This window comes from Sebastes fasciatus, chromosome 7 (genome assembly GCF_043250625.1).
Source record: "Sebastes fasciatus isolate fSebFas1 chromosome 7, fSebFas1.pri, whole genome shotgun sequence".
Taxonomy (NCBI): Eukaryota; Metazoa; Chordata; class Actinopteri; order Perciformes; family Sebastidae; genus Sebastes; species Sebastes fasciatus.
Window position 1 is genome coordinate 15,248,494 of NC_133801.1, and position 16,572 is coordinate 15,265,065.

The 16,572-nt window shown below is 39.7% G+C and overlaps 1 protein-coding gene across 3 annotated transcripts in view; it reads left to right on the forward strand.

The window, feature by feature from the left end:
- The window catches only part of grm5b (glutamate receptor, metabotropic 5b), an 84,581-nt gene that overhangs the window by 54,082 nt on the left and 13,927 nt on the right, over positions 1-16,572 (forward strand). For all 3 annotated transcript variants that reach the window (XM_074641852.1, XM_074641851.1, XM_074641854.1), the window contains exons 7-11: positions 9,515-9,750; positions 10,439-10,560; positions 11,756-11,880; positions 12,373-12,541; positions 12,915-13,041. In XM_074641852.1, coding sequence (XP_074497953.1) covers positions 9,515-9,750; positions 10,439-10,560; positions 11,756-11,880; positions 12,373-12,541; positions 12,915-13,041 — 779 coding nt within the window. The remainder of the gene's footprint in view (positions 1-9,514; positions 9,751-10,438; positions 10,561-11,755; positions 11,881-12,372; positions 12,542-12,914; positions 13,042-16,572) is intronic.

Sequence of the window (16,572 nt, forward strand, 5' to 3'; positions counted from 1 at the left end):
TAATGTTGTCAGGTTTGGTTGGTGGACTGCTGGCGTGTGTGTGTGTGTGTGCAGTATGTATGGTTGTACGCAGCAGATGCTCATCTAGAATCTCTGCCAGGTTGCCATGGCAGCTAGAGAGTGGGTGGGTTGGGGTCGGGTCGGGTGGCATGATATTATTGAACTCAGACATTAATTACTAAAGTGACCTATTGGCAACACAGCTTCAGATCAGATTCAAATATTTTGCCAAAACAAAATCTGTGACCATATTTTCCTGACCTAAACCGATCTCACTACAGCGATTACAGAACAATCCAAATGTTTATCCTCCTGATATAACAAAAACAAAACAAAATTGAAATGCATGCCACCACTCTCTCATCAAACGTGTGTCATGAGCAAGCACAGCACAAATGAGGTCAAAGGGAAACAATAACACAAATGAACATTCACTTTAAGCTGTGGCTCTTCAAACACTGCGGTTCATTCACTGATCAAAAATTATCAACTCACTTTAATTCAGATGAAATGCTCTACAGGAATGGCCTTGTTTAGCTGAACGGATGTGATGATAAGCTCGGCTCTTGATTTGGTTCTATTTACAAAACAGAGCTCACGCTTTGATACAGTCACAACACTTTTAACTGGACCTTTACCATATTCACATTTTAGTCTTCAATGATCACAGTGGAAAATTCCTTATTTACTTACTACACTGTTTTCAGTTTTTTTTTCTTATTCTTATTCTTATTATGATCTCTCTTAAAGGACCAGTGTGTAACATTTAGGGGGATGTATTGGCAGAAATGGAATATAGTATTAATAGGTATGTTTTCTTTAGTGAATAATCATCTGACAATAAGAATTGTTTATTTGTTATCTTAGAATGAGCCATTTGTGTTTACATAGGGAGCTTGTCCTCTTCACGGAGCCGACCGCAATGCTTCTACAGTAGCCCAGAACGGACAAAACAAACACTGTGTTAACTTTTCCTGCTTGGGCCAGGGTCGGTAATGCTACTCGCTCCGGAGTTAACACCCACTCAGCCGCCGGGGAAACTGCAACTTCCACTGTTCATTCACTTGATATTCTCAAAGCTTAACTAACTCTGTCTTCTGCTCCATTAGCTCACTTATTCTCTCACACCATCACACACACACATTCGCCGCCGCTCTCTCTCTCTCTTGCTTCACCACTCACTTCCCACGAACACACACTGGGTCTGCTATTCTCCAAAATGACCTACGCTACTCTTACAACAACTGGCACTTTGCGTTTTCACGTCGGCCACCGTAGTTGTCCTACAGGACAGATTGTAATCTACAACCTCACCGCTAGATGTTGCCAGATCTTATACACTGGACCTTTTAAAATGAAAAATCACCTTGTCTTGGATGCAGATCCTTATCTTCATAAAACTAAAGATAAAAAAATAAAGAATAATAAAAAGATAAGAATGGCCTGATGGAGATAAGAAGAGGCTTATGAACTTGGTTGGACTAACACTCTCCAAACACTCTAGTTTTCCACAAGAAGCAATTTCCAAAGCAAATATGTGTATGGTCAACATTTCTAGTCGCATTTTACAATGCACAGCAGTATTTAGATGCGGCATGAATGCAAGCCACTCAATGGAACAGACAAACAGGCAAATACAAGTAGATTTGCTCTAGATACAAGGAGCTGAAGCAAAGGCATGAATGGTTAAGTTAAAAATGTTACCAACTTGACTGAAAATTTGTAGTTCAAGTTGTATTGCTCCATGAATGTACAGAGACAAACGACAGAAAGGAGTCTGGAAGATGATCAGAGAAAATTGAATTCCTGGAAAATTTGGAAATCAGTCTGAGCTGTAACACACAGAGTTGCTGCTTGTCGTCACAGCAACAGTCTGTAGGGGAACTCCATTGACTGCTTTTGTCGAAAAGGCAGTCAAATTGAGTAAAAATCCATTTTGCTTTGTACCGAAATGCAACTTTCTTGTTTTCTTTCTCTGAAGAAGGGTTGTCGTAGCACTCTGCTTCTACTTTGCACAGCTCACATAGGCCATTGATAGTGTGATCTATTTTGTACTGCATCCTTGTTCAGTTGTGATAATAGTTGGAGCTGTTAACAAATCTCCAAGAAGGGGTAGACATCAGAAAATATCTTATCAAGTTGCATCAGAGATGCATTTGTTTAGTGCTTTTAGTATTCCTGTAACCAAATCCCACTGGCCGACCTCTGCCGGAATTCAAAGAGTCAAAAACTTGTGGCTCGAGATGAATTCCGCAACCAAGAAAGAACCAAGTGAAAATTAATAATCACTCGCAAATGAGTTCCAGTTTCTATTTATACTTTGAATGAGCAGAATGGAAAGCCAATTGCCCCAGGCCTCCGTATGTAGAATTGGTTTGTAAAAGTTCTGCTTAAGGTATTGCATTGGCCTACAACACTGGCATACTGTACTATTATGCAAATAGCATTTCCAATATTGGTAGAGACAGGCCGTCTAATGTTAATTGAATAGTGAATAGAAAAGTAAGAGTCTGTGTGTGTGTGTGTGTGTGTGTGTGTGTGTGAGCGAGGGTGTGTGTGTGTGTATGCATATACTTAAAATCCAGCGTGCTCTAATGAGACACAAAGTACAGACAGCAGGTTGCGCGTGGGCTGGAAACCATGGCAACGGCCTCGGGCTCTTAGACATGTGGAGACGGAAAGAGAGAGAGAGAGATAAAGAGAAAACCAGGATGTCATTAAGAACAGTTATATTGATCAAGAATAGTGATTGATCAGCCTACTTATTGATGACCAGCACATAGACAACCATTGTCTACATACACATAAATGCACATACACACACACACACACACACACACACACACACACACACACACACACACACACACACACACACACTCTTTACGCTCTCATCAATGTATACATCTACCCTGAAGATTTCTTCTAAAGCCCTCTTCTTGCAGCCACATCGCCCACGTTACATACAGTAAACGGTAAACATCTGTGTGTATTTTTATGTATGTTTGTTGCATTTGGTTCAAAGTCCATATAGCACACAAGACCCTATAGGCTGTAGTCTTTTGAATGGAGGGCAAAGAGTGAAAAGCTTTCTCAAATGCACAGCATGCAGAGGGCTCGCCAGTGCACCCTTGGTATTTTTGTGGTTAGAGGCTCGTAGCTTCAAATTGGGGTGGGACCGGGAGGAATTAATTATCATACATTATCAGTGGCTGTGTTAAGGGCTCTCATCCCCTTTAAAGATGTGTACCAGGATATTGATATAGATACTGAAAGACTGTTCACTATGTGTTCCATCCACCACAAGTGGTTTGAGTTTGAAAGACTTATTAACCGTGTGCAGTTACTGGAAATGTTTTTTTTTTTGTGGTACATTTATTACAAAAGACCTATTTCGAGCACTGTGTTCTGTCTTGACACCAAGATTGCAGTTTGCTGTTTGAAAGACAGTAACATTCAACCCCTACTGTGCCTCAACCGCCTACTTTGACGCGAGTCAGGCGAGTCACCGACATACCAAACAGACGCAGGTGAAGACGGACCTCACTGTGTGTTTAAAAAAAGAGCACTTGCATGTAAGTTCTGTATGTCGTGTCATTTTCAGGCAAGTGAAAACCGTCCTGTAGCAGTGATCCTTGCTTTCATCCAGATATTCCGGAAAATTCAGTAATGAGGATTCAACCAAAAAGAAAAAGTTATGTTTTTTTTTACATTTTTATGATAATTTGTCCAATTAAGCACAACAGTGCTTAGAAACAAACCTGAGACCACAAGACCAGTTACTGATTTACATGTTAAGAATAAAAAATGTTTAAATTATAAAATGAATATGTGGGATTCAGATGAAAATGGATGGTTGCTATTTGTGTTTCAACATGTGTGAGAGTTACTTTGCTAACTAGGGAATTATTAAAATCACATTTCCTATGCTTTTTGTGCTAGACAGAGAACAGAGCAAATATCATTTTCTGTGATTGTACTTGAGAGCTAACAAAACATATTACTTGCTGAAGGGGTAATTACAAATTTGGTTGTTTGGTGACACTGCATATTTTATCATCAGTGATAAGTGTCTTTATATATTTAATTCTAATATTTGATCCTAGACCGTATGATTAAGTGGGAGTGAAGCCGTTTGGTGAGACAGTGAGAAGATGAAAATGGTGAAGGTCACCGATTGGGTTCAAAACCGCTGCAGCACAAGCAGAGTTGCTTATTGGAATTAAGTAAATGGTAAATGGACTTGCATTTATATAGCGCTTTTCTAGTCTTCCGACCACTCAAAGCGCTTTAAGGAGAACTTTCTAAAATTTTTAGACTTACAGGTGGTGATTAATGCAGGTGTGGCTGTGTCTAAGTTGCCGGCGTTGCTTGCCATTTTGGCCTCTGAGGAGCTGCAGGTGTGTCCTGCTTGGAAGCTTGCCAAATAGGTGACAGAAAGAAGTGAAAGAAAGAAATGGATGAGTGACAGATGAAAAGAAACAAATCTAAAAAAAAAAAAAAAGGACCCAAAAGGAAAAGAAAAAAACAAACAAATGCAGGGTGAGAGAGACATAACATACTATGCATGTGTTTGAGTTATCATAGATGTATCTATGTATGGCAAGCCCTTTATTTGATTAGAAGCAGTAATAGCAATTGTAGATATCAACAACAACACTTCCGTAATGTAATTTTGACTTAACGATATCTACAATTAATTTCTCACCAGTCAAAATGTAAATTTTTGATATCAACAATTAATTTCTTACTAGTGGAAATGTTGATTGTAGATGTGTGCAACTTAATAAGAACTAGTTAACTTTTGACTTCTATTCAAACTCGATTACCTATCTATCGTTCAATTTTGATGTTATAATTCCAAGTCAACATATCCATAATGTAATTTTGACTAGTTGCACTTCTAATTAATCATATCTACAACTCAATTCTCACCAGTCAAAATGTTAATTATTGATATCAACAATTAAATTCTTAATACAGTAGCGGTAATGTTCATTGTAGATATCTACAATTTCTTTTATAACTAATAATAATTGAATTTTAGATATCAAAAAAGCAATTTCCACTTGTCAAAATGTCATTGTAGATACCTTAAATGATGTACGTACATGTCAAATTTTTTGCAGATATCTTAAATTAACATTTTAACTAGTTAAAATGACATTTTGACATGTCGAAATGTCCACTAGTGAAAATTAAATTGCTACTAGTCAGCCCTAGTTATTAATGTTGAAAGGGTTTTGTGTGCATAAGAAAGAAAATGAGAAGAACAGTAATAAAAGAGAGGAGGACATATTGGCAGACGGATGCAGTGGAATGTGACAGAGTTGGAGAACGGGGAAGAAGAGGAGGGAAGAAAAACAGAGCGAAGGGGCTCAGGGGAAAGCTGAAGGTGTTAATGAGAGGGGGTGAAAGAGACCGATGGGCAGAGAAAACTGGGACAGAAAAAAGAAGAAATCTATCAACAGGATGAGAAAGTGCTGATTAATGATCATCGATTGTTTACTTCTGAATCTGTTTTCGCGGCGTCACTGGTCAATCTCTTTGATTTTTGTCTTTATTTTGTCTCTTTTCTCACTTTCTTTCTTTCTTTCTCACTCTTCCACCCACTGTCTCATAATGTCAATACAACATTGTGTTAAACACAGACTAGGAGCAAATACTCACATGAATACCCCAAAATCCTATTCATTCTTCCCTCAGGGGAGCTACTGATTGATCCATTGTGATGACATGCGCTGTGATGATAGCACTTTTTGGCTCTGTAAGGGACAGCGTCTTCTGCATAATAACAGACCCAAAAACACTTTGAGCAGCAGCGTGGATCTCTAAAAGTTACAACGCTCAAAACTATTTCAAGCCCCATTGATTTACTTTACAGAGATATGGCTTTAAGTCAAGGCAAAATATAATATAGAACAATATTAATAATTGATAATTATTTTATCTGTCAATGTTTTAACAGATTTTTGTAAGGTGTCCTTGGGTGTCCAGAAAGGCGCCACTAAATAAAATGTATTATTATTATTATTATTAATATGTGTTATAAGAATCAGCCAACCAGATAAATGAAAAGCAATGTACCAAATTCAACACTGTTATTGAAACGGTCATGAAAGCATCTACTGCCAGCTTGCTAGTTTATTTCTAAGCAGCAGTACATGAGAGGAATACGTTTGTAGTAGCACTGTGACTTGCATTCAAGTTGTTTCCTTGAAATGATGTTGCTCCGTGGAACCTGATAGAAAGTAAACCCGTGGTTACCAACCTTCTTGGCTGGTGACCCCTTAATATGAAGTGATATCTACCGGTGACCCATTGTGGCGGGTAATTAGGGGTGGGAATCCCCAGAGGCCCCACTATACGATATCATGATACTTAAGACACGATACCATCTTATTGCAATTTTAAACATTTTGCGATATTCTGAGTATTGCAATAAGATATATTGTGATTTATTACCTTTTTTAATAAGATACAGTTTTCACTCTGTTCATTTCAGAGTTTTCATTCACAAATCTTGAGGTCAGAGGTCAAGAGACCCTTTGAAATTGGTCATGGCAGTTTTTCCTCGCCAAAATTTAGCGTTACTTTGGAGCGTTATTTTGCGTTCTTTCCGACAAGCTAACCTTTCGGATTGTTAAGAGGTTAACAGTTTATATAATAAAAGATTGATTATTGACTTCCATGTATTGATACAGTATTGCCACGCAAAATATCACGATACTAGGCTGTAACGATTTTTTCCCCCACCCTTATGGGTCATAGTTGCATACTATATGTCTACGGGTTATCACCAAGTCAACTGATAAGGGAGTGAGTCATTTTTAAAGGCCCAAAGAAGTGAAATTTGCCAGTAATATATAATAAAAAAGGAAATATCAGAGGAATATCTGAAAAAATAAATATCATTTTGTGAAGCAGATGTTTTTTTCTGCTTTCTATCCTGTTAACTGTCCCCTCAGATTTATCTTGTGGCCCCTTTGGGTGGCCCAAATACAACTGGTTAGTCCAGGCTTTGTTTGGAGTTAATTTTTCATGCTACATCTAGTTTTTTTCTGAAACATATTTCAAGTCCTTAAAACCAAAAGAAATCAGTAAACACACTTCTTAACAAGTCTGTGTCCACTAAAGTAGCTTTTTTTTACTCATCTAACAAGTATTGGTGACAGAACCGCTTCTCAACCCTATCCCACCATACAAAGTTGACACCCTACACACACACACACGCACACACGCACACACATCACATACTTGCACACATGTATTTGGGTGGTTACAGGCGTCGTCTGTCATGTTACGGATAGCCATCTAGAAATACTTCCACCGTGATTTATGGTCACTGCTTAGAGGCAGAGAGTGACAAGAAGAACAACAGAAAGAAAGAAGGAAAAGAGAGACAGTTAGAGAGTCACAAATGGTGGCAGACGGAGAAGGCAGTTTACACACACACACACACACATACTCACAAACACTTTGGGTCTCCAATCAGAATGAGGCTGGAAGGCCTGCTGTAGGAGAAAATGAGTTTTGTTCTCTGGAGGCTCAGAGAGAGAGAGAGAGAGCGAGAGAGGGAAAGAAAGACCGAAAGAAATGCGAATTTTCCCCTGGAAGAGCTGAGGATCATTGTCCTGCTTGAGGCCATGTTGGCAGTAGTTGTGAAAGGAGGAGAGAAGATTTGTCATTCACATCCACTTCTCTCTCTTTCCTCTCTTTATCTCCCCCCCACACACACACACACACACACTCACTGTGCCATCTGTGCTTCCTTGAGGAGCAGTAAACCCAAATCTAACCCCCTCCCAAAAAATGCAAACTGCAGCGATATGTCTCCACAGTTTGTCAGTGTGTGCATTGTGAGGTAGTTATATTCATCTTGCTGGTGTCTGACGGGGCACGGCTGCTGAGCTGCAGCCAAAATACTCCATTTGACCTAGATCATCTCAGCACCCGGCTGGCGTATGGGTGTGAATGTGTGTCTGTGCGTAATGTTTATGCCTATTTGTCAGCGATACGATGAGTTTTGGACATCGCCCATAATGATGTAAGAGCTCCCTCCCTCATGTCCTCTCTGCTAATCACTGTTTGTGCCTCATTTCACTGTTTTTCTACCCGATTTGCTATTTCTGCTTCTCTTCTTCCCAGTCTTTCTGTTGCTCATTCTCTTTGTTTGTCCCATCCTCCGAGCAAACTGGAGCACTCACCAAGTAAATGTCTTCATCTGTGTGTGTGTGTGTGTGTGTGTGTGTGTGTGTGTGAGTGAGAGTGTGAGTGAGTGAAATATGGTTTATTTGTTATGGTGACATATTGTTGCCCTTGCGCTTCACCTCTCAACCCCAAAATGTAATTTCATCCAGTAACAGGCATGTCAGCTGTTCACTGCATGCACACACGCACACACACACACACACACACACACACACACACACACACACACACACACACACACACACACACACACACACACACACACATAGCTGTGTATTGTAATTCCAGCTCTATGAAGAAAGCTTAGCACTGTAATTGGCTCTAGAGGCTGACCCACTCATCTTTGCATCTTGGCACATTATGATTTTCATGTACTGTGCACGCTCAGCTAATCAGGTTGATTATTTCAACTACCAGTATTAAATCCTATAGGAGCTGGCCCTATAAAAGGTCCACACACAGCACACCTGCAATATTAGAGGCTCTCTCATAGGAACAGGGACTCTGAAAACAGTAATGGAGACCAGATAGGTGGCTACTGGGAGGCTTATTCAAGCCTCGTTATTTCAACCTTCAATTATGATAGGAGGACCAAAAATCACAAATTGCCGGCGGTGGAAAGTAACTAAGTACATTTACACAAGTGCTGTTCTTAAGTACAAGTATGAGTTACTTGCACTTAAGTATTTACATTTTATGTTACTTTATACTTTTACTCTACTCTATTTTGAAAGCAAATATTGTACGTTTTACTCCACTACCTTTATTTAACAGCTTTAGTTACTTTGTATATTCAGATTATTGATAGAAAAATGAGCTCCACTTTTACCAGCTACAACATTAAAGTGATGTATACATGCTAATTATAATTCAATAATATAATAGATATTACTTTGAAATGGGCCGTTCTGCATAAAGAGTATTACTTTTGGTACTTTTGTTGCTAGTACTTTTGTACTTTTACTTGTAATAGAGTATTTTTACTCTGTAGTTTTGCTACTTTTACTTAAGTAAAAAGTCTTAATACTTCTTCCACCACTGCAGATTGTCCACATAGTTCCATCTCAGTCTTCTCCCAAAAATAGACGTCTGAAAAGCATAAAATGTCCAATTAAGTTCTCTATGGCTTGTGCAGCATTATCAGCATACATATTTGGGAATGATCAAAAGATGTGTCTCCAGATATTCAGAGGAAACAATGCAAATATTGTTTTGATTTTGAAACAGTGGAGCAGGTTTTTTCCTTCTCACAGATAAATTGATGGAGTTTGCTAAACTTTTCTTTCCTTCTGTTTCTTTGCAGTGATGGATGGGCGGACCGGTATGATGTAACAGATGGCTATGTTAGAGAAGCGGCGGGTGGTATTACCATCAAGCTCCAGTCGGCCGATGTAAAATGGTTTGATGAGTACTACCTTAAGCTCCGTCCTGAAAACAACCTCAGGAACCCGTGGTTTCCAGAGTTCTGGCAGCATCGTTTCCACTGTCGACTTAAAGGTCACCCACAGGAGAACGCCAAATACAACCGCACCTGTGGCAGTGAGTATAAACATACAATTGTGATGAGACCTGAAATGTACTTCTTGAACACCTGTAGCAGTGAATATAGACAACACAGGGTTTCTGAGTTGTACAGCTGTATTGTATTTCTGCTTTGACCACGACCATCTGGGGTGCAGAGAAACAGAGAGGCTGCATTGTTTTGGTTCAGGCTACAGGAACAATCTGCATTTTTTTTATTGACAGGTTTAATAATGGCCACTATTAATGCAAATTACATACAAACAGACTGGCTGAACACACACACCTACACACACGCCATACGGATACTCACAGCTTTCCGGTTCATCTGGAGATGTCCCTTGTGGCTGAGTGCATCCTCCCTTTATTTCTTTGTATTCATCCCCCCCCCCATCTTTCTCTCTCTGTTTCAATCCCTCCATTCAAAGGCAAAATGGTGTGTGAGAGTTGCATCAAAGGGAGTCATGTCTCATGTATTCTAATGAAATGGAACGTGAAATACAAATGAACAGGACACAGAAATGAGATGTGGAGGTGGGAAGTGGCCGATGAGAAGAAATGAGAGGAAAGAGAGTGGTCTTTGATGTCAGGGGAAAAAAACACACTGTTTCATAAAACTAGAAGAGAAATTAAGAGTTTCTCTGATATACCTGCTTTTCTCTTTCCATCCTTCTCCCCCCCCGACACTACCCACTCACTTCTGCAGACCGAGACTCGCTTCGGCAGCAGTACGCACAGGACACTAAGATGGGGTTTGTCATTAATGCCATCTACTCGATGGCATATGGCCTGCATAACATGCAACGGGCACTCTGCCCAGGCTATCAGGTACGTACTGCTCTAATGGATGAATGGAGGGACAGACTAGGACAAAGCAAGGAGAGACAGGAGGGAGATGACGGGGTGGAGAGGGGGAATGGTGGGACAAGGTACCAGCTGGGTATTGCTGCCATATTAAACTTGACCTTGTTTCATAGGTGGCCATTTTTGACTTACTGTCACACTACATACATTTTACTGGGAAAGTGCAAGATGGGAACCTGGGTGATTACATTACAATACGAACATTACTTATTAATTATGTGCCGATTTAGATAGAAAGGTACAACACTGAGACATGTTTAGTTTAGTTTAAGAAGTAAATACATCAGTGCTGCTTACATTTTTACAGATTTCTGTTCATATTATTTGTAAGGTTGTGGGAATTACTTTAGATTTCATCCTTGCAGACGTGTAAACTGGAATGTGATATTTCAGACACGGGTTAAATTCTTACTAAACGTCATGAGATGATTCAACTCGGTACGGTTCACTGTTTGTGTAAAAATGTTAAGGTGATTGGTCTAAATAGGACAGTCATGGGATGGATGACGACGACAACAACACAAGCTGTCAAACTTCCTTTGCTCTTATTTTCTAATGAGAGAAAACAACAACAACACAAGCTGTCAAACTTCCTTTGCTCTTATTTTCTAATGAGAGAAAACAACAACAACACAAGCTGTCAAACTTCCTTTGCTCTTATTTTCTAATGAGAGATGAGGACAAAGATCTGACTTTCTTTTTTATTGAAACAAAAGCGGCTACAAAATTTTGAACGATCACATCAAATAAATTGCAGCGACTGCCTTTAAAACAAATTTGCTAATAGATAAGCCTCTAAACAAATGAATAAATAATACTGTAGCCTATGCCATCATATGACATAAAAGACCTGGCTTTGTTGAGACTGAAGCATTCGAATACTGAGTTGGATGTTGATTACCATGGCAACTGTCGAAGCTTCTAAGCTTGGGGTCAGCCTCAGCAGTAATCATATTTTTGATATACTTAACTATAATTAGGCAGAGTTTTAACTAAAGGAATACATTATTTTTACTGTTGCATTCATTTCTTTGAATTGTATCAACATAGATGGCCATTAAACCCTCATTTCCAAAGTTACTTACATGAATCAATGTTTGTTAAGCTGAGTGTCAGGACATTTCTGTTGGATATGACATGATTGTTCATGTATTTTAAGGGCCTGTGTGATGCCATGAGACCTATAGATGGTGCTACACTGCTGGACTTCTTGATGAAAACCAACTTTACAGGCGTGTCAGGGGAGGGAATCTTATTTGATGTGAACGGAGACTCACCTGGCAGGTACGCAGCACTGTAACCCAACAAAGCTGTCATGGATTTCTTTTTTGTGCAGCCTTTTGGCTTGCATGGTCGTATGACTGGACTATGTGGGTGTTAATTAATGTGTTGGATGTACTGTTTACTCTATGTAGGGCTGCAACTAACGATTATTTTCATTATCGATTAATCTACCAATTATTTTCTAGATTAATCGTTTGATCAATAACATGTCAGAAAATACTGAAAAATGTCCATCCCAGTTTCTCAGAGTCCGAGGTGATGTCATTCAATTTTATCAGTCCAAAACCCAATTATATTCAGTTTAATGTGATATAAAACATGGAAAAGCAGGAAATTCCCATTTTTTTGAGAGACTGAAAACAGCATTGTCTGCCATTTTTGCATGAAAAATTACTTTAACGATTAATCAGTGATCACAATAGTTGGCTATTATTTTTCTGTCGATCAACAAATCGTTACAGCTCTAACTGTATGTGCACCTTTCATCCACAGGTATGAAATAATGAACTTCAAAAAGATGGGGAAGGACTACTACGACTATATTAACATTGGCAGTTGGGACAACAGAGGCTTGAGGATAGATGATGATGAAATCTGGCTTAGCAAAGACGGCGTGATCAAGTCAGTCTGCAGTGAACCCTGTGACAAAGGACAAATTAAGGTATGATGATTCATACAGATAAAATGTCCGGTTACTGTACACATGGCATTTAATTCAAGTATTTACTTTACAGTTAGTAAACGTTAAAAAGGTCATTAGAGGCAATATTGTGAATGTAGCACCCTACCGTTGAGTGTTGACCGTGCATGACACATTTTCATATGTGGAATAGATTATACATATTTATTGCTACCTCTTGTAAATGAATTAAATGTCTTAGAAGGTCAGTTAAACTCTGGGCAAGATGGGTGCTGAGTATTAGTGGAATAAAAGGCTCCACTTAATACAGTGGCTGGTGCACACAATGAGTTGCAAGCATATACTACACGAAGGTATAAGTACACACAGACATTGTACATCCCGTCCCTACCAGGTGATCCGTAAAGGTGAGGTGAGCTGCTGCTGGACGTGCACTCCCTGTAAAGAAAACGAGTTTGTATTCGACGAGTACACCTGCCGAGGCTGTGAACTGGGCTCCTGGCCTACAGATGACCTCACAGGTCAGTCTCTCTATGTTTATGTATGTGTTTGCATGTTTATTTATGACATGTAAGTGCAAATCTCAGAGACAGAAGAAGAAGCTTGAATAATTCTGCACAAAGGAATAAGCACAAGGAAGCGACAGTATTTGCTTGTGCTCCTGCATGAAAATCCGTGAATATCAATGCAGTAGTAGTGATGCAACGCGAAGGAAACCGTGCAGGTAAAGGGTGTTTAGTAGAATGACATAGTTGTGTTATCCCTGATACAGCATGCCATTACAGCATATTATTATACAGTAAGTCCTGCACCGGTTACATTACAGAGAGAAACTCTCCTCCTCTCCTCCCCTCCCCTCCACTCCCTCTCTCTCATCCCCTTTAATTTGTTACCAACATGGTCACCAGTGTTTTAATTATTCTGCATCAAGAGCAGCTTTCAATGCAAATGCACTTCAGTTGCAATGAAAATGTATTTCCCCTCCATTGCGTTCGAAGCGGTTGAATATTGCCTTGTTATGCTTTCAGCTGCTCATTATACCGCTTGCGAGCTCCTCAGCAAGCTCAATGATTAAAACATGAATCGAGCCCTGCTGAAAATTCTGATTGAGCCTCGCTGGCAGAGAGAAGAGCATCCTTAAACTAAAACAGGCAGCAAACGGGTGAGAAAATGACAAAGAGGAAGTTGACAGTGAAAAAAGAGGGATATAAACAATTGAAAGAGTGATCGGGGGTTACCAGTGTATCACTTTGTGTGTGTTTCCCTGTGCATGTCCATGTGTGTGAGTACGTGTACGCGACTCATTTCATCAACAATAAGTGCTGCGTGTTCCCCAGCGGGGTTATATGGAACAGTAATAATGAGGTGTAAACAAACTGCTTGCCCTGTTCCTCCAGCAGACATTTTGATCTCTCTCCCTCAGGCCAAAGGAAAAGAGAGAGAGAGAGATGAAGAGAGGAGAGATAAAGAGGCAGAGGGATAGAGGAGATAGAGAAAGGTCTCAGCTGGCAGGGACTGAGGTGCAGTGGGTGTGAAACCACAGAAAAAGGCAATAAGAGAGTTTCGGCGACAGCAATAGAGCAAAAACAAGCAGAAGAGAGAGAAAAATTACTTAGAAGTATAAAGAGAAGGAAAAAGTGAGTCTGAAAGAGAGAGAGAGAGATGGAGATGAATAGAGACTCTGACAGAAGCAGCAGCCAGGGAGAGTGAAAGGAGCAGAAAGAGGGAGGATTAGCTTTGGGATTTGAGCCTCTCCACTGATCGGTAAAGTTCCACAGTTTGAGTCTGAGCGTGTTTGAAGGAGTTTGGCTCAAAACTTTATATTGACTGAACCCTCCAATCGGCCCCCCTCGCCTTAATGCACTAGTTTGGCTTAGGGTCAAAAACAACACGATATCCTGCAGGTTCCGTGAACTAATTAAGTATTGAAATACCAACGTATCCGATGCTTTTTCGACTGCTCTGAGAAAAACCCACGAGGAAAACACTGATCTGGGATTTTCGGCCCTAACATCTGTGAGCAGGATTAATTGGAGCTAAATTCTCAGCAAGTGCTTTAGTTTCCTCCCACCTTACATTTTCACGGGTGGGTGGTCCTCACCCCTCATTGTTAGGCAGGACAGTTACTGTAGTCTCTTAAAGAGGGCCTATGCTTAAGTAGTAAAAAAGCACTACCTCCATGATGTTGAACAGTTACATTTACATACAAGTAATTCCTAAAGTGAGAAGAAAAAAAAAAGAGATTCAGAAATGTGATTTTGTTGTGAAGCTGCTCCATCTCAATATATTTATGTATGGTTTAGGGTATGTCTTTAAATAAGATTATTTTACGGATTATTCTGTTTTACACACACTGCATGATGTTCAATACCTCACACTGTTTTAGATTATGATTTACATCGATTTTATCCAGTTTTAAGGCGCCCTTCTTCAGTGTGTATTCTGGCAATTTCACTTTCATCAACATACACAGGTGGGGTGAATTATAGGTGACCGAAACCAGCACAATAAAATACATCCCAACATATGGAGCCACCACCTTCCTAGACACAGAGTCACATGATGTAGAACAGTCATTCCCAAAGACCGGGTCGGGACCCACAGGTGGTTCGCAGGAGATTATATTAGAGCCGCCCAAAAAAATGTAGTCTTCTTTTCAAGATTTATATCTGCAGTACACAGCCACATGAGGGAGCCTGAATGTTCGTATTGTTCTGATAATTGTAGCTTACTTATAACATTGAATGTACCATGAAAGGCTGGCGTACATTCTGCTCGTTTTACTGATGAGATGAAAAGAACGAGAGCCTGTTAACTCCGCCTAAATGCATTTATTTGGTCTCTTTTATAAATTATTTAACATGTGTATATGTTTTAAATAACACGTGCATAAAACAAAGTTGCGATTTAACAAACGTATATCTCTTTGAAATGGCTGGTTCACCTCTTCAAAGATAATATGAGGTAATGCGGAAATAGCAGTAGAAATGGTCAGGAACTTTTATTAATGCACAAATTCACTCTTCTCGCGATTTATAGATAAGGCATGTTATGAATTGGGTCACAATGGTTTGTCATTTTAAAAAAAAAGTGGGTCCCCAGAAAAAAAGGTGTGGGAAACATTGAGGTAGGATACTCAAATATGAAAAAAAAACAAGAAATCTCCTCACCCATCCCATTGGAAGTGAGGGTATCAAGGAAGTAGCTCTGTACCCATGTAGTGTAGTTTACTCAAGCTGTGGGTATGACTATTAGAGTGCTTAGCTACCGATAATTTATCATCATGATTACAAATAGAACACTTCACAGATCCTGGTTTTTACTCTTGGTTTTTTTCCCCAACATAATACAAATTACATGGCCATTTTAATAGATACACCACAAATCCCTGTTGAGATGTAATTATTACGTTGGTTGCAGTCACTTTAATTAACCCCAACTGTGTATATTGATTGTGACATTGCCTGAATACACGCTGAAGAAGGGCGTCTTGCCCGAAACGTCTGTGTGGCAGTATTAAAAAGTCAAATCGGAGTGCTGCCCCAGTAGTATTCATCATCTTCATTAAGGGTCCAGCACCCAGTCTTCGAGGTCTAATCGTGAGTTGAGCGCGTTTTGTCTTAACTTTTATCCAGTTTTAGCTGAAATGGCTTTTCAGTGATGTAAGCCTGCAAGTTAGCCACAGCAGAGAGCTTCCGCCTGACTTGTTTTTTTGTCTGTTTGTTTCCATCCCCTTGGCTCACCCGCTATTAGGCTGCTTTTTATGCCCCTAGACCGAACCACTTCACTGATTTGATAGACTTTATTGATCGTGTTAAAGACAAAGTCATTAAATTACTTAAGGCTTTTTTAATGACTCTTCCTCTCTCTGTGCGACCTGCAGTACTGTACGAACAGGTGTGTGTGTGCATGCATGGTGTGTATGTTTGTGCGTGTCTATGAGAGAGAGAGAGAAACGGTGAGAAGGAAAGAGAGAGCGAGTAAGTGAAGATGTATAGGGACAGAAAGTTTTAGAGTCCTACGTGCGTTCCTGCTGCTACAGCATGTCTAGA